The 19,951-nt window shown below is 36.7% G+C and overlaps 1 protein-coding gene across 1 annotated transcript in view; it reads right to left on the bottom strand.

Moving 5' to 3' along the window:
• Positions 1-19,951, bottom strand: part of LOC150091220 (dipeptidyl peptidase 1-like) — a 95,379-nt gene that overhangs the window by 17,067 nt on the left and 58,361 nt on the right. Inside the window, exon 7 of the mRNA XM_090382876.1 lies at positions 3,194-3,325. Within this exon, the coding sequence (XP_090239002.1) occupies positions 3,194-3,325 (132 nt within the window). The remainder of the gene's footprint in view (positions 1-3,193; positions 3,326-19,951) is intronic.

Raw genomic sequence — 19,951 nt, 5'->3', positions numbered from 1 at the left:
CACCAAACCCTGGGGGAATCCACTAATAACATTAGTCCACGAAGAGCAGCATCCATTGATTACCATTCTCTGTCTTCTCCCACACAACCAACTTTTTATCCATTATAGCAACTTACCCTTAATACTATGCTGCTCCAATTTGTACAGTAGTCTTCCATGCACAACAATGTCAAAAGCTTTCCTGAAATCCAAGTATATGATATCAAAATATTTTTTTTGTATCCAGTTCCTTTGTAACCACATCATAGTATCTAATCAAACTTGTCAGACAAAACTTTCCCTTAACAAACCCATGCTGTGTCTGAATTATTACTGCAGTCTTGTCTAGATGATCCTGCAATGCATCCTCACAGATGCCTAGTTTTTTCAAAACCATGCAATTTAAAGAGTTTGAATCTTTCTTAGCAGGGATTCCCTTTGTGCCCCTGGCTAATCTTGTTCTTCTCTGCACCAGTTCCAACAGATCCACATACATCCGAAAATGGTGTTTAAAAACTTGAATGCAGTACTCAAGGCATGGCCTAATCATTACTTTATACAATAGGATGGGATCAAGTATGGGATCAATAATACAGTTTGTCATATGAAAGTTCGGTGCATGGCAATTTGGTATATGTGGCAATTCTGTATACAAGACAATGTGATATACAAGGCAATTTGATGCATGACATTTCACTGTATGTGAAAATTTGTGTCTATGACAATTTGGTGTATCATATATAGACCAGAAATTAAGAAAATAAATGAAGTATAAGGTTTGGAATACTAAGAAAAATTATGACCACTTATACAGGAGGAAGGCAGATATTTAGAAAATAATAGAAAAAAGAAAAGAATTTTTTAAAATTAATTTATTAAGCGTGGCTATTAAATAATGAGACTGCAAGGACAGCCACTATACACCAAGCACCACCTGTGAAACAAAGGCACAGCCGTTGACCTGTCCATGAATCCATGAAAGTAAGTGGGCCACATTTCTCAGGTGATACCTCTGTTCCTCTGGAAATAATGGGTCTATAGTGATAAATCTGGTACCACCATCTCTGTCTTTGCGATTTATACACAGCTGACTGCTTTCTCTCCTGAGAGGTGCTTATTATCCTTTTGTCAAATGCTAAGCCTGCATTGACTGGTGCTAAATATGAGGCATACACACCAGTGTCTAAATTTAAGTGATGAACTTACTGTAGCTTCTGACATTGCCAAGGTCCCAAATGCCTCTACAAAGGAAACAGAGCTGCCAGCAAGGATTCCCCCACCCGTGAAGTGGATGCTGTGTGGAGAGACACATTCAGTCCTCCAACTATTATATTAGCCTCATGAGGGAGTACCCTACACATGGACACACAAAAAAAAAATAAATAAAAACAGGAATGACAGAACACACGAATGGTATGCATGAAGCAGTGAATGGGGATGAATGAGAGTAAGAGTAAATGCAACAAATAGAGTGAAATACTTTTATCTGAGACTAAATGGATGGAACCATCTACTAACCCCTGTTTCTGCTAGTTGCTCACTTGGCTCTCCCCTTCTCCTTCCTGCTGCAATATACAACTCAATATTCCCAATAATTAATAAGAAACTCTAAGGACAAATCTCAGAAACCCTCACCAAAAGTCAGCCTCTCTTATCATAAGAAATACTCAAATATAGACAACTAAAGGCAAGATAAAAGAAAGCAGATTTGGAACACAAAATTTAACAAATGAAGTACAGAGACTAGGACCAAGTGGATCCAGTAGAGGTGAAAGTATGCAGCTTTAATAGCTGCATAGCAGAGGCTGTTACGGTGCCCAAGTGCTATGATTTCCCCCACCTACTTCATTTTACTTGTGCTTGCAAAGCAGAAGCTGTCATACAGCATGCAAAGGTTTGTTAAGACAACACAGGATGGAGCTTCTGGTCAACTCCAAACTTGCATTTGGGGTTGGCCACAGGCTTCTCTAACCTAGACCATGTATTTTTGATGAGAAAACACCTATAGCAGCACCTAACAATTAAATGTAATGGAAATGCAAATGTTGTGGTCAAATATTTGTATTGTTGCAGGAAATATGTTTGTAGAGTAGTACAATTGTAACATTGAGACTACATCGGCACAATCATAAGGAAATATGATTGTAACAATACAACTATTTGACCACAATGCTTGCATTTCCATTACACTTCTGTTACATTACTTGGCTTGGATTTTTTTTAACCTTTTCCAAGTCAAGGATGTTTTCATAAAAAACATTTGTGTGTACAGGGTACAGATGCTTTAATTTTTTTTTTTATTACAGGACTCACACAGCACAGAGTACCAACAAATGGTGCAGATGGCCTGCTTCTGCATCACAAGGGATGGGAACTAGACAGTAAATTTCCAGGTGATTTCTGTTGGGTAGTTATTAAGTGACCAGTCACACAACACAACACAACAATGCTAAACATACAAACCCATACAATCTACATGACTAGCCAAGCAGAAATGCTAGAATAACAGATGACATCTGCAGAATTTTAGGGTGATCTTGGAGAAATCACTTAAACAGAAATACATATGTTCCTTTCTGCGCACATTGTACTCACCATAATTAAATTTCACATCCCTTATGTTTGAATGGCAATGTGTTTCCGATATCCCTATGATGCATTTGATGACTTAACCAGTACTTCATCAAATTTGTTCACTATACTCCTAGCATTAGTGTACAAGCAAGTATATATGCACCTGTTTTTGTGCTTAGCTTTAAAACTGTCATACTAGTTTAGGGGTTCTTAACCAGAGAGGCTCACCTCCCTATGAAAGGTGAGAAGAGTTGCCAAAATACACCTACCATTTTTTTAGTACATTTATTCCATTTTTTAAATATTTTTCAAATTTCAAAAGGGTGGCCTTATTTTTCAAGTTCTTGTAAAGTGCAGAAGGTGGCTTTAAGTAACAATGTCTTCACAAAACTAAATTTTCTGATCATACATTTCATTTACAATTTTTTAAACTGTAATAAGGGCGATGAGGTTGCAGAGCAAAATTGGAGGAGAGGTGACCACACAAAAGAGGTTAAGAAGCCCTGTGCTGTATTAAAAACCAAAAGAGGCCTAACACTACACAGAAACATGATCTGTTTTCTCTTCTCTTAGTGTTTCAATACATTTGATAACACTATGTATTTAATATAACACAAAGTTACAATGAAAACCAATTTACCTTGGGAGTATTCAGAACAGCTTACAATATCCTGGGGAGAATATATTGTCTGAACAGAATTATTAGTAGTGATACGAAGCCGAGATTCTATCATACCAACAGAAGCAAACGAGTAACAACTTCCACACATGCCTAAGGAATATAAATGATATATGTTTTTATATATATCATTTATATATAAAAGATAAAATTTATATATCAGATAAAATTTATATGAAGAAACATACTGAATTAATAACTGGTTAATTAACTTAGCATATATGAAACTAGTTCATAAATAATGTTTTTTTTTTTAAAAAAATTGAAATTGAAATAAGTAAAATTAAATAGAATCCGCAGTAATAAAATATGACATAGTAAAACAAAATATATGCATTGATACACATTCAAAGTTACTTCAAGTAGTGACCCTCTCAGGATCCTACCATACACAACATGAACCTTGGTAAAAAGATAATAATCTAAAGTAAATGAACCAGTAAAGATGGGGACATGAAAAACACTATTATAAAATAAAAATATCTGAAAGGATCATTGCTGAAGAATGGGAGATTAAACTCATGGCAATAATGACAAAGCAATTAATTACAACTAGGCTGTAATACTGTTGACTATGGGTGACCAACCTTTCAATGCAACATGTCAGATATTAAAGGAATAAACATTTGTCTTTACAGAACTGATGTCATAAGTAGCACACTATGGTCGTACTTACCACTGCTAAATCAATGCTAAAAGGCAGTAAATGTAAACCATAGGTTACCATCACATTGAAACCCAGCTCATAATTTCTAGCAGTAAATGTGGAATTTAAATTCTGTGTTCACCTCATCTCTGATTTTTTCAAATTGATTGTTACAATTTTTTTAATGTGATTTTTTTTTTCGTATCGGGAGGCATGCCATGGGTCAGAATGAGATTAGCCACTGCAGCCCTCATCCTGACCTGTTAACAAACACTATTGTAATCACAAATGATAAAGAATATGAAATAACACCTGAAATAAAATGCATAAATTTCATTAGATAAATATTTAGGTGATCAGCAATATACCTGTAAAAAACAGTTTTGAGTTTTTTACCAGGCTGATTATGCTCCTTCACCTTTGTTACAAACATAAGAGTATTCATATTACTGAAGATCAATCGCCCTTTAAATATCAGTAAACTGCTCTGTAAGCCACTGATTTCTCTAAGTGATCACACATTTGTAAATACTTAAATTTTCAGAAGCATGTTTTGACTAATACAATGACTCCTAGTTCATAAGATCGAAAGATTGTAAATAGAATTTTCAATCTCATGAACTAAAATTTTCAACGCCAGACATTCAACTTATAAAAACATATCTTATGGCTTTTCTGCAACTTCATAAAGAAATCACCCTTTGAAAGTAAACTAGAATATAGCTCCGATGCAAATTACCAACAGTGTCTACCATTAAGCAGGCCATGCATGCTCATGAAAGTTTTCCATATTTGATTTAGTGTATATGGCCTGCATGCTTGTGGAAGAACTGTTTTCCTTATGAAATCATTTCAGGCTCTCAGTGAGTAAACAAGCAGTTTTTTAATCGTTTTATTACAGCTGTATAAGGTATGAAGGCCTTTCACTAGCAATCACTTGTAGAAGGGAGCTGGAGATTAACCCTTATAAGTATAAGCTAAAACAGTATTAATTCTGCAGTTATTTTTTTCTGTTTAAGTTATACAGTAATGATCATTCTCTGTACGCAACTCCAAAGCCAGTGTGCTAAACTAGTGCTACAGTGACTTTTTCTAAGTAAAAATGTTCTTATGTATCCATATACTTATGCTTGCACCTTCACGATGGTGGAACTGTTGGTAAACTTGGATATAATCCCCATGTACAAGTCTTGAAATGGCACCTAACATACTGGAGGAGACCACCCAGGTGCAAACCAATGTAAGCTGGGGTTAAAGGTGTGGTGCCCACACCACACAGGAATGCCACTCCGTGTTACCAGGCATTACCACCACTTTGCTTATAGGACTGAAGTGGTGGAACCCATGTTTAGTCTCCAAAGGAAAGCTCTGGCAATCATCCCCCCCCCATCTTTTCCATCATGACTGATGTCTTTTGGGGTTATGATGACGATCCTGGCGAGATCCAACCTTCTTAACATTTCGAGGGTACAACTCTAAAATGCTTCCTCATGCATTTCACAAATATACATGGTCTCAGTTCCAAACCCAATGATGATTATTTTCACTTAGTCTGCCAAACTCCACACTTTCTGAAAGAATCCTAATTATCAGTTGATTCAACCAGTCCAAATTATTTGCTTTATGATTCTTTTCGGTTCAAAGGTGGTACTTGCGCATATATATCTGTTCTGATATTCCCTGTCAGAGACTTAGTAATTTGGAATCTACACTTTTCGATCTCCACTTCTCTGGAGATTGAAGCCAGAGAATCTACACTTCTCTGGCTTATAATCTCTCTACCACATTCTGTCAACTTCAACTGCCTCAATCGTTTTCCAAACTTTTTGACTAATTAATTGGAATTCTTTGATTTTCTCCAGTCCAACTTTCCTGAGTGATTTTGAAGTTCACAATTCCAGCTAGCTTCCGTTTTCTAGTAACACAGACCCAGCTGGTTGATATGCTGAGGCTTTTGCAATTACTAATGACCTCGCAAAGATAGTTAATTTAGTCTGGTACCAGAATACCAGACAATCCTAAGCACACAGCCAACATGCTTGATCTTTTTTCACACAAACAACCTTTCTAAGTACACGGTTCAGGTGAGTGGTCCTCAAGATCACAACTTGGTGATGGTCTCTTCTCCAAAGTAGCCTTTCTCTTGTGACCATTCTCAACATTATGTTGTTTTACATTACAAGAATGCAAAATGAGATGATCTGGGAGATTTCTATTCTTCTTTTCCTTGGTCAGATTGTTTAAAATCTGATGTCAATGTTTTCTCAGATTGCATCCACAAAATTATTCTTGTAGGGATGAAATATTTTATTCCACACTCCACCTTAAAATCTCATCCTTTATCTAAACATTGGTTTTCCAATAAATGTGCTAAGGTTGTTCAAGAGAAGAATGTTGCATATTGTAATTGGTTTGTATCCAAATCTCCAGGTTCATTTTCTGCCTACACAAAAGCTCGTAACAATTGTAAAGCAGTTATTAATCAGTCCAAACTAGTCTGGACTGACTAATAACTGCTTTACTTATTATTTCAAACATGCTAAGAGTAGAAAACTTGCTTCTTGTCCAAATGGTGGGCTAGCATTCTGGCCTCTTGCAAGTTATTGGCCAAAACTTTTTGCTTTTTTTTGATTTTGATTTGGTAGTTATTGGCGCATCGGCTTCTGTGGCCATATTGCACCTCCCAAGGTTTTTGCAGTACTTTGATCCAAGCCCGAGGCGGGAATCGAACCCGCGACCTTTGGGTTGCCGGGCAGGTACTTTACCCACTCGGCTAGCCCGGTCGGCAAAACTTTTTGCATCTCTGTTAAAAGTAGATAGTTCTATTGCCATTTCAGCCAAAGATAAAGCTGACGTGCTAGTATCCTATTTTTTTCCCAACTCATGTATTGATGAGCTTGGTAAACCATCTCCCACCATTTCCAGTATACTCCATTCAATTCCTCCTGTGGTCCAACATCAGATGGATTTTGATCAATCTTAATGCTAAGAAAGCTCTAGGTCCTGATGGTATTTTTCCACTAGCTTTCAAAACCTGTGCTCCTGAACTTACTTGTGTTCTGTGTCACATTTTTTCACTTTCTTATTCCAAAGATGTTTTTCCTTCTGCTTGGAAATTTGCTCATATCCAGTCAGTTCCTAAAAACCTGACAAATTCATTCAATCAAATTATCATCCCATTGCACTTCTACTCTTTCTAAGGTAATGAATAAATCAATTAACCGCCAACTGCTATTAAACTATCTAGAAACCTTCCATCTGATTAACGATCACCATATGGATTTCTTATTGATTGTGTTGATTCACTGGTGATATTCTTGCTTATGTTTCCCATCTGTGGACAAATTCAATGGAAAGTTTGGTGAAACTGAAGCAGTTGCTCTTGACATTTCAAAGGCTTTTGACTGTGTTGGCATAAAGGTCTTCTAAATTGGCAAAACACCTTATGGTTTGCAATTTTTTTTTTTTTTTTTCTTTTGTAATTGAGTATCCCGTTTTCTCTCTGACTGCTGACTGTGGGTGATGGTAGATGGCTCTCTGTCTTCTAACTTCTCCACTAATGATGTAATGACACATTATTAAATACTAAAATACCAGACAATCCTAACCACACAGCCAACACTCTTGATCTTTTTATCATGGACAATCCTTCAAACTACACAGCTGAGGCAAGTGGCCCTCTACGCATCTCATATAACTTGGGGATGTATACTTCTCCAATAGAGCCTTCCCTCGTGGCCATTCTCAGCTTTGTGCTGTTTCACATTAATGCAAAGGAATATAAAAATCGATGATTTGTGAGATTTCTATTCTTCTTTCCATGGTTGGATTATTGTTTTAAATCTTCTTTTGTCAACGTTTGCTCAGATCATATCAGTGACATATTCTTGTAGGGATGAAATCCTTTATTCCGCACTCCACCTTAAAATCTTGTCCTTTACCTTGGTTTTCCAATAAACGTGCTAAGGCCTTTCAAGATAAGAACGTTGTATATATAGCAACTGGCTTGCATCCAAATATCCAGGTTCATTTCAATATTTACACCAAAGCTCGTAATATTATATGGGGTGTGCTCCTTTGCTGATCCCACCTGACATGTTGCCCATCTTTGGACTCTTTCATGAAGCTTGAGGTCTCTCTTAGGTGTAAGATCCACAGCTGGGCACAGTAGTCTAATAAATGTGGTCTCACAAATGGCTTTTACAGTGGAATTATGACCTCCCCTATCTCTAGCAACTTTGTTTTTAATTCAACCACTCCAAATTTATAAATTGAGTTTTTATGTCCCAAGTGTAAAATCTTTCATTTTTCAATATTAAAATGTAGTTGTTACTTATATGAAAATCTGTAAGTGGCAGCCAAATCTGGCAGTGGTGGCAGCACTCCCTAACAGATGTAGTTTTGTATCGCATGTAATTTTTATTTAAAAAAAAAATTAAGTATTTAAAAAATGCTGTGTTAATTCTTCTTTGTTGGAAAAAAAAAAAAAAAACATTGTAAACATGACAATATTTGTTGCTTCCATTTTATAGTTTAAAATACTTAAGCAAACAAAATTTCAAAATATGTGCATGCCCATACACTTCTGCTTATTATGTATATATATAAACGGTAAAAAAAAAAAAAAAAAAAAAATAATAAAAAAATATATATACTGAGTGATCACTGAATTATGACCATCCCTATGAAAACTGAATGCGACTTGTTGACCACATGAGGTACGAGAGTGGGGAGTTAGTCTACCTATGTAGCATATATAAGGTGTCAGTGGTTCAGTAGGTAGTAAAATTCTGAGCGTGATGGGTAAAAGGAAGGATTTATCCGACTTTGATAAAGGACAGATTGTGGATGCTCGATGAGAGGGTGCCTCGATTTCCCAAACAGCTGAACTGGTGGGGTGTTTGAGAGCCGCCGTAGTTAAAGTGTACCAGGACTGGTGACAAAATGGTCAAACAATGACCCAATGGCAAAACTGCAAAGGTCAGTGAAAGGTTGATGTTAGAGGTGAGTGCCGGCTCCGACGACTCGTACAGGCGAACAGGCGCAGCACTGTTGAAGAGCTGACTACCCAATACAACATGGGCCAACCCGGAACAATATCTGGCATGACCATGCATCACATGCTCACACGTATGAGCTATACCAGCAGACGTCCCCTATGGCATCCTCTCCTAACCAAGGTTCTCAGTGTAAAAGACTCACCTGATACAAAGAGCATGCAAGTTGGACGTTAGAAGACTGGAAGGTGTGCTGGTCGGATGAGTCATGTTATTTACTCCACACTGCGGATGGTCATGTATGGATTTGGGGTCAACAACAACATGAGGCTCTTGATCCATTATGCATGGTATCAAAAGTGCAGGCCGGTGGAGGTGGTTGTATGATGTGGGACATATTTCACTGGCAGGACCTTGGACCCCTGGTGCATGTAGAATAACGTATCAGTGGTCTCTGCTATTGTCAACTGCTTGCTGACTGTGTACATCCCACTATGTTACACTTTTTCCCAAATGGAGATTGGTGTCTTCCAAGATAACAATGCGATGAGTCATTGGGCACTTGTGCTGGAATGGTTTGAGGAACACAGTTCTGACTTCCAGCACATCAATTGGTCTCCGAACTCCGCCAATATCAATCCCATAGAGCACTTGGGGGACACTATGGAAAAGCATATCAGGCGTCTGGATACACCAATTACCTCCATACCTGCATTGCTGACCGCATTACACACAGCTTGGTTGGCCACATCTCCCGAACGCTTCCGACATCTTGTTGAATCAATGCCACGTCGGATAGCTGCTGTACTAAGGGCAAAAGGAGGACCTACGAAGTATTAGGTAGGTGGTCATAATTCAGTGATCACTCAGTGTGTGTATATATATATATATATCTGATAATTAAAATAAATATGATATTTAAAATAAAAACATCAGCCAGTAGTACGGCAATATATATATATTGCCGTATTACTCAGTGTGTATAGATATATATATACACACTGAGTAATTATAACCAAGTTCGACAGTGTATATATATATGTATATATGCAGTCGAACTTGGTTATAACGAGCACGAAAATAAAGAGATCACAGCTGTAATGAGCAAAAAGCCATAGTGATTTTAATTTACGTGTATTCCCATACAATCACTCATAATGTTATAATGAGTGTACTACACGGATATACCATACAAATTTTTCAAGCATTCTTAATTGCTCGGGTAGTTGAAAAATCCAATTCTTGGAAGAGACAAAAATGAAAAGGGCAACTTAGCTTTTATGACCACCCACATCAGATTAGCGGCCAGTTTATAACCTTGTCATTTCGGGGATGGGGACTATACAATAGTGCATTGGCATTCCTCTTGTCGCATTATCCTATTTACAGATTGTCTTGCATTCACTGAACCATAAATTTATTTCGGGACTTCTATGAATTCTGGAAATGGGACTTCTAAGAACTTTGTATGCAGATCACTTTACTGTCATTTTAAAGTAAAATTAATTAAAAAGGAACCCTTCCTTCGGAAACATGTCTACTAACAAAAGAAAGTGTCTCTTGATTCACGAAAAAGTCGAAATTATTCGTGAGTTACAGATTGTGGTGCAAAAAATGTTGAAGTGTGTAAAACGTTTTCTTTGTCCTCTTCAACAATATCAACATTGTGGAAGAATAAACATGTTTACATATCAGCACTGGAAAAGAACATAACCAAAAAGAAAAAAAAAATTTAGAAAGTGTGAGGTTACAAACGTAGATGTAGCATTGCTTCAGTGGTTCACTATACAAAGAACTGCTGGATTTTCAATAGATGGTCCAATCTTGAAGGCTTAAGCAGAAAAATTTGCTTAACAATTTGGACACAACAATTTTGTATGTAAAAATGGATGGCTGCATCGATTTTAAAACCAAATACAAGCATATTAATAGAAATAATATGTAGGTATATACTAATATTATTTTTTTCTCTCTAACATTTCTTTTGTTCTTTGAATCCATCATTTTATCAAGCTATTGAGAATTTAAAAAAAAAAAAAAAAAATAGAAGGTAGATTTAACTCATTACTATATCACTATATCAGTAACTCATTACTGATATAGTGAGGAATGGTTATAACAAGGAAATTTTGTCGGTCCCTTGATCTCATTCAAGGGGCTTAGAGGGGAACAGGTATTCTGTGTGTTATCAGACACTCAGTCTAAAACACTGATGAATCCAATATCTTTCTATTTCAGAAGATTTAGGAGAAGTCCGGTTGGCCTGCCTCCTCAAAATCCACTCATGCACACCTTCTCGATGGTAAGCCCTGTTACGTCACTTAGGCGGCAATGAGAGCGTAGAGTGGTTCTCTTCAAGATGCCTGGTCAGTGTGAAGAGGAAAAGACCAAATCTTCCGCCACATGACAGCAAGATGAAACAAATGGCTCTGTCCCCAGCGGCTTTCACTTCCCCTCTTATGGCAGCGAGAGGATCAGAGTGGGAGCAGAGGGTGCTAAGAATCTCTGGGTACGACCAGGCTGCCATGCATGGAAACTGAACTTGGCCTGTTACAACGTAAGATCGCTCATCGGTGAAGATGGGATATTAGAGCTGGAAAAGGAATTAGAAAATGTGAATTGGAATATCAAATGGATTAACAACTAATGAAATTGACTTCATCCTCACTAACAGAAGATATATTGTGAATGACATTACTGTCCTGAACAAGGTAAACGTTGGAAGTGATCACAGAATGGTAAGATGCACACTTGATATATATGTAAGAAAAGAAAGGAAAAAGCTGACTCGAGTAAATAATACAAAGTTCTTTGAGATAGCAGAATCGGAGAAAAAGCAGTATGTACTGGAACTTAAGAACAAGTTTGAGCTTCTGCAGACTGCTCAGGACCAAGATATCGACGAGGAATATTGCAACTTTCTGAAAGTCATAAAGCCCAAGAAACCTACAGGGAAAAATAAATCCAAAGAAGAACAAAATTAGTCAAGAAACACTTGTTATGGTGAACTGAAGGCGATAAACACTGACAAGGAGAAAATTGAGTATACTGAGTTATGCAAAGCCATTAGAGAGAGACTCAGAGAGGACATAAGAAGATTTATCACAAGATGTTGTTGTTGTTGTTGTTGTTGTTTGATTTTTAGGAGCATTAGCAACTAAGGCCATATTGCTCCGGGAATATGCGGTGGTCATTCCCTGACCTTTCCGCATCCTCCGTATTTGGTGGTGATGGGCTTGAACCCCGGTCTAATCAAGAAGCATGTGCTACGCACTGTTGCTCCTTCCCACCTGGCTACGGAGGCGCATTTAACACAAGAAAAGTAGAACAAGCATTAAGGGAAAACAAAGGACTTAAATCAACAGCCATGAGCAGTAATACAGAAATACAAATGATACTGAAACTGAAGAATAGCGATGGTGTACTTATAAATAGCAGAGAAGGCATAATTCAAATAGCAGAAGACTACTATAGAGAATTATACAAGGAGTGAGGGAATGATGCCAGCAGTAAGGAAGATGGATCGCAAATTAGTAACACATACAACATACTTGATATCCTTCCTGATGAGATAGAATATTGGTTGAAGAAAATGAAGAATCAGAAAGCCCTCAGGGAAGATGAAGTTACTGTAGAGTTGTTAAAATTGGGAGGAAGAGACATGACACAAAAACTGGCAAGACTTCACAAAATGCATTAGAAAAGGTGTGATGCCTAAGGAGTGCCATATGCAATCATAGTTTTGCTGCATAAGAAAGGAAATAAATCAGAAATTGGAAATAATAGACCAATTAGCTTGTTATCCCACATCTACAAGTTGTTCACAATGGTCATTACTAACAGATTAGAAAGAATACTTGATGAGAATCAACCGAAAGAGCAAGCTGGCTTTAGGACAGGATTCTCAACTATGGATCACCTTCACGTAATATCACAGCTAATGGAGAAAGCAAATGAATATAAAACACCACTATGCCTGGCATTTGTGGATTATGAAAAGGCATTTGACTCTATACAGCGTAAGGCAATGTTTCGGGCAATGGAAAGACAAAGCATAGATACCCCATATATTATGATTTTGAAGAAAATAAATATATGAGAATGCTACCACCTTTATTAGACTAGACAAAGACCTTTCTGAATTTTAAATTCAGAAAGGAGTTCAACAAGGAAACACAATATCTCTGAAGTTGTTTAATGCTGCCCTTGAGGAAGCTTTCAGAAGATTAGACTTCTGAAAGCTTCCTCAAGTGTAGCATTAAAAAAGAAAAGAGTCAATGTGAATGGAGAGTACCTAAACCATTTACGATTTGCAGATGACATTGTGGTCATAATCCAAGATCCCAAAGAATTAGAGGAAAATCTTAATCAGTTATGCAGAGTTAGTAAGGATTTTGAAGTAAAGATGAATATGGCTAAAACAAAAGTAATGATGAGCATACTTGTTCATTAGAAAGGGAAATAATGATTGAAGGAGCAGTAATTGAAAAGGTGGAGTCATATACTTATCTGGGACAAGTCATTAGCTGTAATAATGATAAATGGCTGGAAGTCAAGAGAAGAATAAATTTTGGATGGATAGCATTCAGGAAATATAGTCACATATTGAGGAGCAATATCCCAATTTGTCTGAAACGTAAAATAATGAACCAATGTATACTCTCCACCATGACTTATGGAAGTGAAACTTGCGCACTCGCCAAAGGAATGGAAGAGGAGCTGAGAACTACACAGCGAAGAATGGAACGAATTATATTGGGAATCAGACTGTTAGATAAGAAGAGAAACACATGGATTAGGCAGCAAACTCAAGTAAAGGACATTCTTATCAAAACTAAAGAACTAAAATGGTCTTGGGTAGGACACATAGCTCAAAGGCATGATGACAGATGGACTAAGAAAATAACAGAATGGTACTCAAGAGGAGCTAGAAGAAAACCTGGAATACAACAGTGGAGATGGATAGATGAAATTCACGAGTTTGTGGGTAGTAAATGGATAGCCATTGCACAAAACAGAAGGAACTGGAAAGTTGCTGGAGAGGCCTTCATCGTGCAGTGGATTATAAATGGCTGATGATGATGATGATGCTCATTATAACCAAGTTTGACTGTATATATTAATACTATTAGTCATTTCCATTTTCAAGTTTATTTCCAAGTTGGAGTGCCACAAGGTGCATGAAATCTGAAAATTACAAGTTGCTAGCTCTCTATTCTGAGTGAATATTGTGCTTTATGTTTTCATTATTATTATGTAAAAACAGTAACAAATCTTTCAAACAAAACTTATGTAACCTATTTATACATGTAGAACTAGTGGGAGAGTAAAATCAAGTAACACACAAAATTCCTAACTGTGCAATGCTGGTGCTTGTCAGGCCGCACTCCACTCTTTAGGAAAGAAGTTGCAAAGATGGAATAGTATCTGGCAGGTTTTCAAGTGCAATTACTCCATAAAATAATCTTAAAGACTATTGAAGTAAAATTGTATCTACATTTAAGAAGCTATAAAAAAATTTCAGATTCTTAAACATTAATTAACAGTTAATGCAAAATTATTTTGGAAAGGCACCTCACCTCACCTCACAGGTTGAGGTGCAATCTAAAATAAGGAGAGGCAAAATAAGGATCTGACCTCGCATCGCCAATGCCAGGTTAGACCCTCTCCTAATCTTCATGTCATTTACAAGTTTTTTTTTACACCATTCCCTGTATATCTGTTGATTTCATTTAAGAAAATTATAAAGAGTCGAGGTAGTAGTAGTAGTAGTAGTGGCATGTGATGCAAGAAAGCAAGTGTATGAGCTTATGCAGCATCAGCCAAAAAAAAAAAAAAAAAAAAAAAATCACACCATTCCCTCCAAATGCCTGTCCAGTTCCTCCTTAAATTTATTCAACCTATCCACTTCCACAATGACAGATGGAAGTTTGTTCCAGCAATTAACCACCCGCTGGCTAAAGGTAAATTTCCGCACATCTTTTCTACATCTGTTCTTTCTTAATTTGAATTTATGCCCCCTTAGGTTCATAATCTGAACAAGTGGAAGGATCCCATCAGAATTCAGCGTGCTCAACCCATTCAAGGCCTTTTATACCTCAATCAGATCACCGCGCAGGTGCCTAGTCTCCAGCCACTGCAATTTGCAGAACTTAAGCCTCTCTTGGTAAGAGGATCCCTTCATTCCCCTCACCAATCTTGTTGCCCTTCTCTGTACACGCTCAAGTAAATCTACATCCTTCCTAAAATGAGGCCTCCAGACCTGTACGCAGTACTCAAGGCGTGGCCTGACCATTGCCTTATACAGAGGGACAATCACCTCCTTCTCCCTGCTAGCAAAATTCCTATATATCATTGACAAAACCCCATGACCTGCCCTGGCAGCCTGTCTGCATTGCTCAGAAAACTTCATATCTGACTGCACAATTACTCCCAGGTCTTTTTCATTTTCTACCACCTTAAGTGTAGTACCACACAGTTGGTACGTTTCTCTGGGGTTACTTCTACCCATATGCAGTACTTTGCATTTGTCAAGGTTAAACTTAAGTTGCCACTTCTTAGCCCATCTGCCCAAATTATCTAGATCCTGTTGCAGTAGCACACTGCCATTACTGTCATTAACAACCCTGCCAACCTTTGTATCATCTGCAAACTTCGACAATAAGCCTGATATACCTTCATCAATATCATTGATAAATATACAAAACAACAGTGGACCCAAAACCAAACCCTGTGGGACTCCACTAATAACATTAGTCCACGAAGAGCAGCACCCATTAATTACCACCCTCTGTCTTCTCCCACTTAACCATCCTTTTATCCATTGTAGCAACTTACCCTTAATACCATTCTGCTCCAATTTGTACAATAGTCTTCCATGCGCAACAGTGTCAAAAGCTTTCCTGAAATCCAAATATATGATATCAAAATTATTTTTTGCATCCAGTTCCTTTGTAACCACATCATAATATCCTATCAAATTTGTCAGACAAGACTTTCCCTTAACAAACCCATGCTGTGTCTGAATTATTGCTGCAGTCTTGTCTAGATGATCCTGCAATGCATCTTTAACCAGTGACTCCATTATTTTACCCGGAACAGAAGTTAAACTAACTGGTCTGTAATTACTCGTGTCACCCTTCAATCCCCCTTTGTGAATTGGGGATAAATTTGCACATCTCCAGTCCGTGGGAACCTCCCCTGAATCCAAGGATGCTCTCATAATTATGGGTAAAGGTTTGCTTAGTTGCTTTGCCGCCTCCTTTAATATAACTGGATAGATCCCATCCACCCCAGGTGCTTTTCTTATGTTTAACTTCAACAATTTCTCCTCCACTTTGAGGTGCAAGCACTAATGATATTAACAACTACAACTTCTATATGGGAACCATTCAGGGAAATCATGCAAGCTGCTAAGCTTTTAATACCAACTAGGAAATATTGTTTAAGGTTTAGGCCTAAATCTGGACAGTTAGCGTCTATCCAATAACTACACTGTTTTTTTTTTTTTTTTTTAAAGAGATAATTCTATCACACTCCATAACACGTTCTGCAAATGCAAATTGCCATTATTTGGGTATTCGGTTAACCTGTCATTAACAACTCATCCACATACGGTCATCGATGTTATGTGATGCTTTGAACACATTTCATTAATGATTAAATGCTCTCATAACTTTAACTAATCTCTCATCCTTTCTTGTCTTTCTTCCCCTCACACAATTACTTTATTAACAGTTACCTTTAATTATGTTAATCAGACCCAAAATCTGTAAATTATCAATAACCCAATTAAGATTTTCGTTCTTACTAATTTCCAATCATTTCTATTCTATCACTTTCACACAAATAGCCTTTATCAAAGAGCTGCTTTAGAAAAAATACCACTGACAGTTTATAACAGTTTCTGGTCAATAAACATTCATCTAATTTATTTATCTACTCAGAACTCCTTCAAGCAGAATAACCTCCTCCTGCAAAATAACCAACAATACTGCATAATGTATTTATACCTTGATAACATACAGCCCTCTGCACAATATAGGTATAACCTCACTTAACAAAAGGGTTAGGTTCCTCAAAAATGAGTTGCTAAGCAAAATGTTGGTAAGTGAATGGTGTTTTCCATTACTCCCATAAATAGATGCATACCTTGAAAAAAAAAATTAGGTAGTAAATTTTAAATATAACAGTTGTTAGAATGCAATGGTAATAGGGAAAGAAGCAGATTTGTCTATTTTTCATAAATGATAAAGGTTATTACTAGTAACTGCCTAGCTATATAAAGCATTGCAGTAATAAGAGAAGATCAAAACTTCATGCATTATTGAATCGTTTAACATGGAGGAACCAACCCCATTAAGCCCGTAATCATGAAAGGAAGGAAAAATAAAATAAAACAACTTTTTATTTTTAAAGAACAAAAGAAGCTTTGTTCACAGACAGTGAAGCGTTTTCTGTTGTAGGTGAATGAGGTTGTTTAAAATGCATGTCTACTCTCATCTATGTACTCTTCTTCTCTTGGTACCCACTGGTACGGCTTATAATATCGGTCAAAATCTTAATACCGGTATTTCGGTATTTTTCATTTATGAAACTGGGATACCGGTATTCCAAAAACAAACATTTTTCTCAATAAATTTTGATGACAATTAGGTGCAATAAGGTAAGGAAAAAACAAGTACTGTAATTACTTGAATTCATGTTTTAAATAAATTTTTATTGCAATAATAAATATTCTGAAAAAAATTATTAAAAATACAGTTATTCTAATAACAAAAAAGTATATATTGCTACTGCAAAGTTTAGTTATGTTTACACATCCATACTACCTGTCCGAATAAAGCGAGCTCTTAAGAAACATAAGCATTAGTGTTATCGTTTAAGCTGGATCTAATTTTGGTACAATATTTGATTAGCGGCAGAAAACGTCCTTTCAGATTCTATGGTGGATGGTGCTATTGTACTGAGACAGTCGTAAATGATCTAAGTCTGTATATTCTAGGCTTTGAACTTTTTTATAAGTAATATTTAAAAAGTATTTCATTAATTTCCCACTCAAGTTTATCTTTTAAAATCTCATTAGAGTCGGGCAATTTCTTATTTTGGAAAGAATTTTCGGAACACTGATGTTCTGTCCCATGTTGGTCTTACAAGGTTGAATTCTGTTTATCATTTTCTGAAGGAGAAAGACATTTTATTAAGCGAAGTATAATTTTCACTATATTATCTTTACTGAGTCTGGGAGAGAGCAAAGAGTGGGGATAAGGAATAAAGAAGAGAGTAGAGTGCAGTGAAGGAATTCTTCACATATATAAATGCAAAGAAGAGAAGGACAAATCATATCGGACCCATATATGTAATTGCATGGGATAATATTAGATACCCCCAACTGATGTTGCAGATAAACTCAACAGTTACTTTGCATCGATATTTATAAAAGAAAAACCTTTTATGTCAATGGGAACATATGGGAGTGAAGTGGAAAAATATGTAATTAATAATGTTGAAATTTCACACATTTATTTAATGAAAAAACTAATTATAGACTAATTATGAGAGCATCACTGGACTCAGGAGAGATTCCATTGGATTGGAAAAGCACCAATGCATTGCCAATACAAAAGGGCGGTTCTAAGAGTGTAGTGGGAAATTACCAACTTCGGTCAGTCTAACTTCAGTAGTAGGGAAAATCATGGAGGCAATGATCAAGGGTGGAATTCAGGATCATTTAGATAGAAATGGAATTCTGAAGGATACGCAACATGGTTTTGTAAAGGGAAAATCATGTTTAACTAATCTGCTTAGCTATTTTGACAGGGTCACTTGTGAGCAAGATTTAGGGAATTTCGACATTGTTTATTTAGATTTCAGCAAAGCATTTGACTCAGTCCCAGATGAGCAATTACTTTATAAGCTGGAACAGGTTTGAATCACAGGGAAAATCCTTAGATGGATAGCAGGATGGCTTCAGGGCAGGAGGTAGAGGGTTGTGATAAATGGTTATTCCTCAGATTGGGTTAATGTAAGAAGTGGGGTTCCCCAAGGATCATTACTGGGACCACTGTTGTTTTTGATTATCTTAAATGACATCCGTGAAGGGATGGAGAGTGTGATGTCTAAACTTGCAGGTGATGTAAAGATTGGTAGCGTAGTTAATAATCACTGTCAAGCAGAGCTTCTTCAGAGTGACCTAGATAGACTTTCGGATGGTCAGAAAAATGGCAGCTATGCTGTAAATCAGCAAAATGCAAGGTCTTAACACCTCGGGAACAGCAACCCCAAAATAACTTTTACACTTGGTGGAGTTGAACTAAAGTCAGCACTGGAGGAAAGGGACTTGGGAGTTACAATACGGTCAGACATGAAGTTCTCCAAGAATTTTGAACAGGTTGAATGAGGTTGACAAAATTTTCAAGGTTATAAATGATTCTAGAACTAGGGTCCCTAAATTGAAGTTACGGGAGGGGGGGGGGGTATAAGTTTAGACTAGATTGCAGGAAGTTTTACTTTAGTCAGCGAGTTAGAAATTACTGGAATAAGTTACCTACATGAGTGGTTGGGTAAATTCAAAGGTCAGCTGAATGGGAGGAGGGAAATGCATAGGTTGTCTATTTGCTTTTCTTTTATTATTTATTAATTATATTTCATTTTATTATAATTTTACTCTTTTTTTTTTTTTTCTCCTGGTGCAACATAAGCCTTGGCTTCCTTTGCACCATATGTCCATTACTAATACTAAATAATTTGCTATTGTATTGTGTCCCACTTTTCAAATACTGAAGAACCTGTAATAAATTTGTACACTTCTGTGAAGTACGGAGTTTCAATGCCGTATGCAATTATCTAGCTGTTTCAAAATTTTGATTGCCAAGAGTTTTCATCAAAATTTTATGGCAGCATCTGCAGTTAAAAGATTTGCTTCTTTGCAGCATAGTGCATCTACTACTAACTTTCTACGTATTAATGTAGATATAGCTGCAGATAATAAATTAAATTCATCCTCACAGAAATAAATACTTGAATCTAAATAAATTAAAGCTTATTGCATACAATATCTCAATTCAAAAAAGCTTT

This window comes from Mastigoproctus giganteus, chromosome 1, assembly GCF_048544385.1.
Source record: "Mastigoproctus giganteus isolate SK-2022 chromosome 1, ASM4854438v1, whole genome shotgun sequence".
NCBI classification, from domain to species: Eukaryota; Metazoa; Arthropoda; class Arachnida; order Uropygi; family Thelyphonidae; genus Mastigoproctus; species Mastigoproctus giganteus.
Note: the sequence above shows the minus strand (reverse complement) of the source record. Positions and strands in the feature narration are given on the sequence as shown.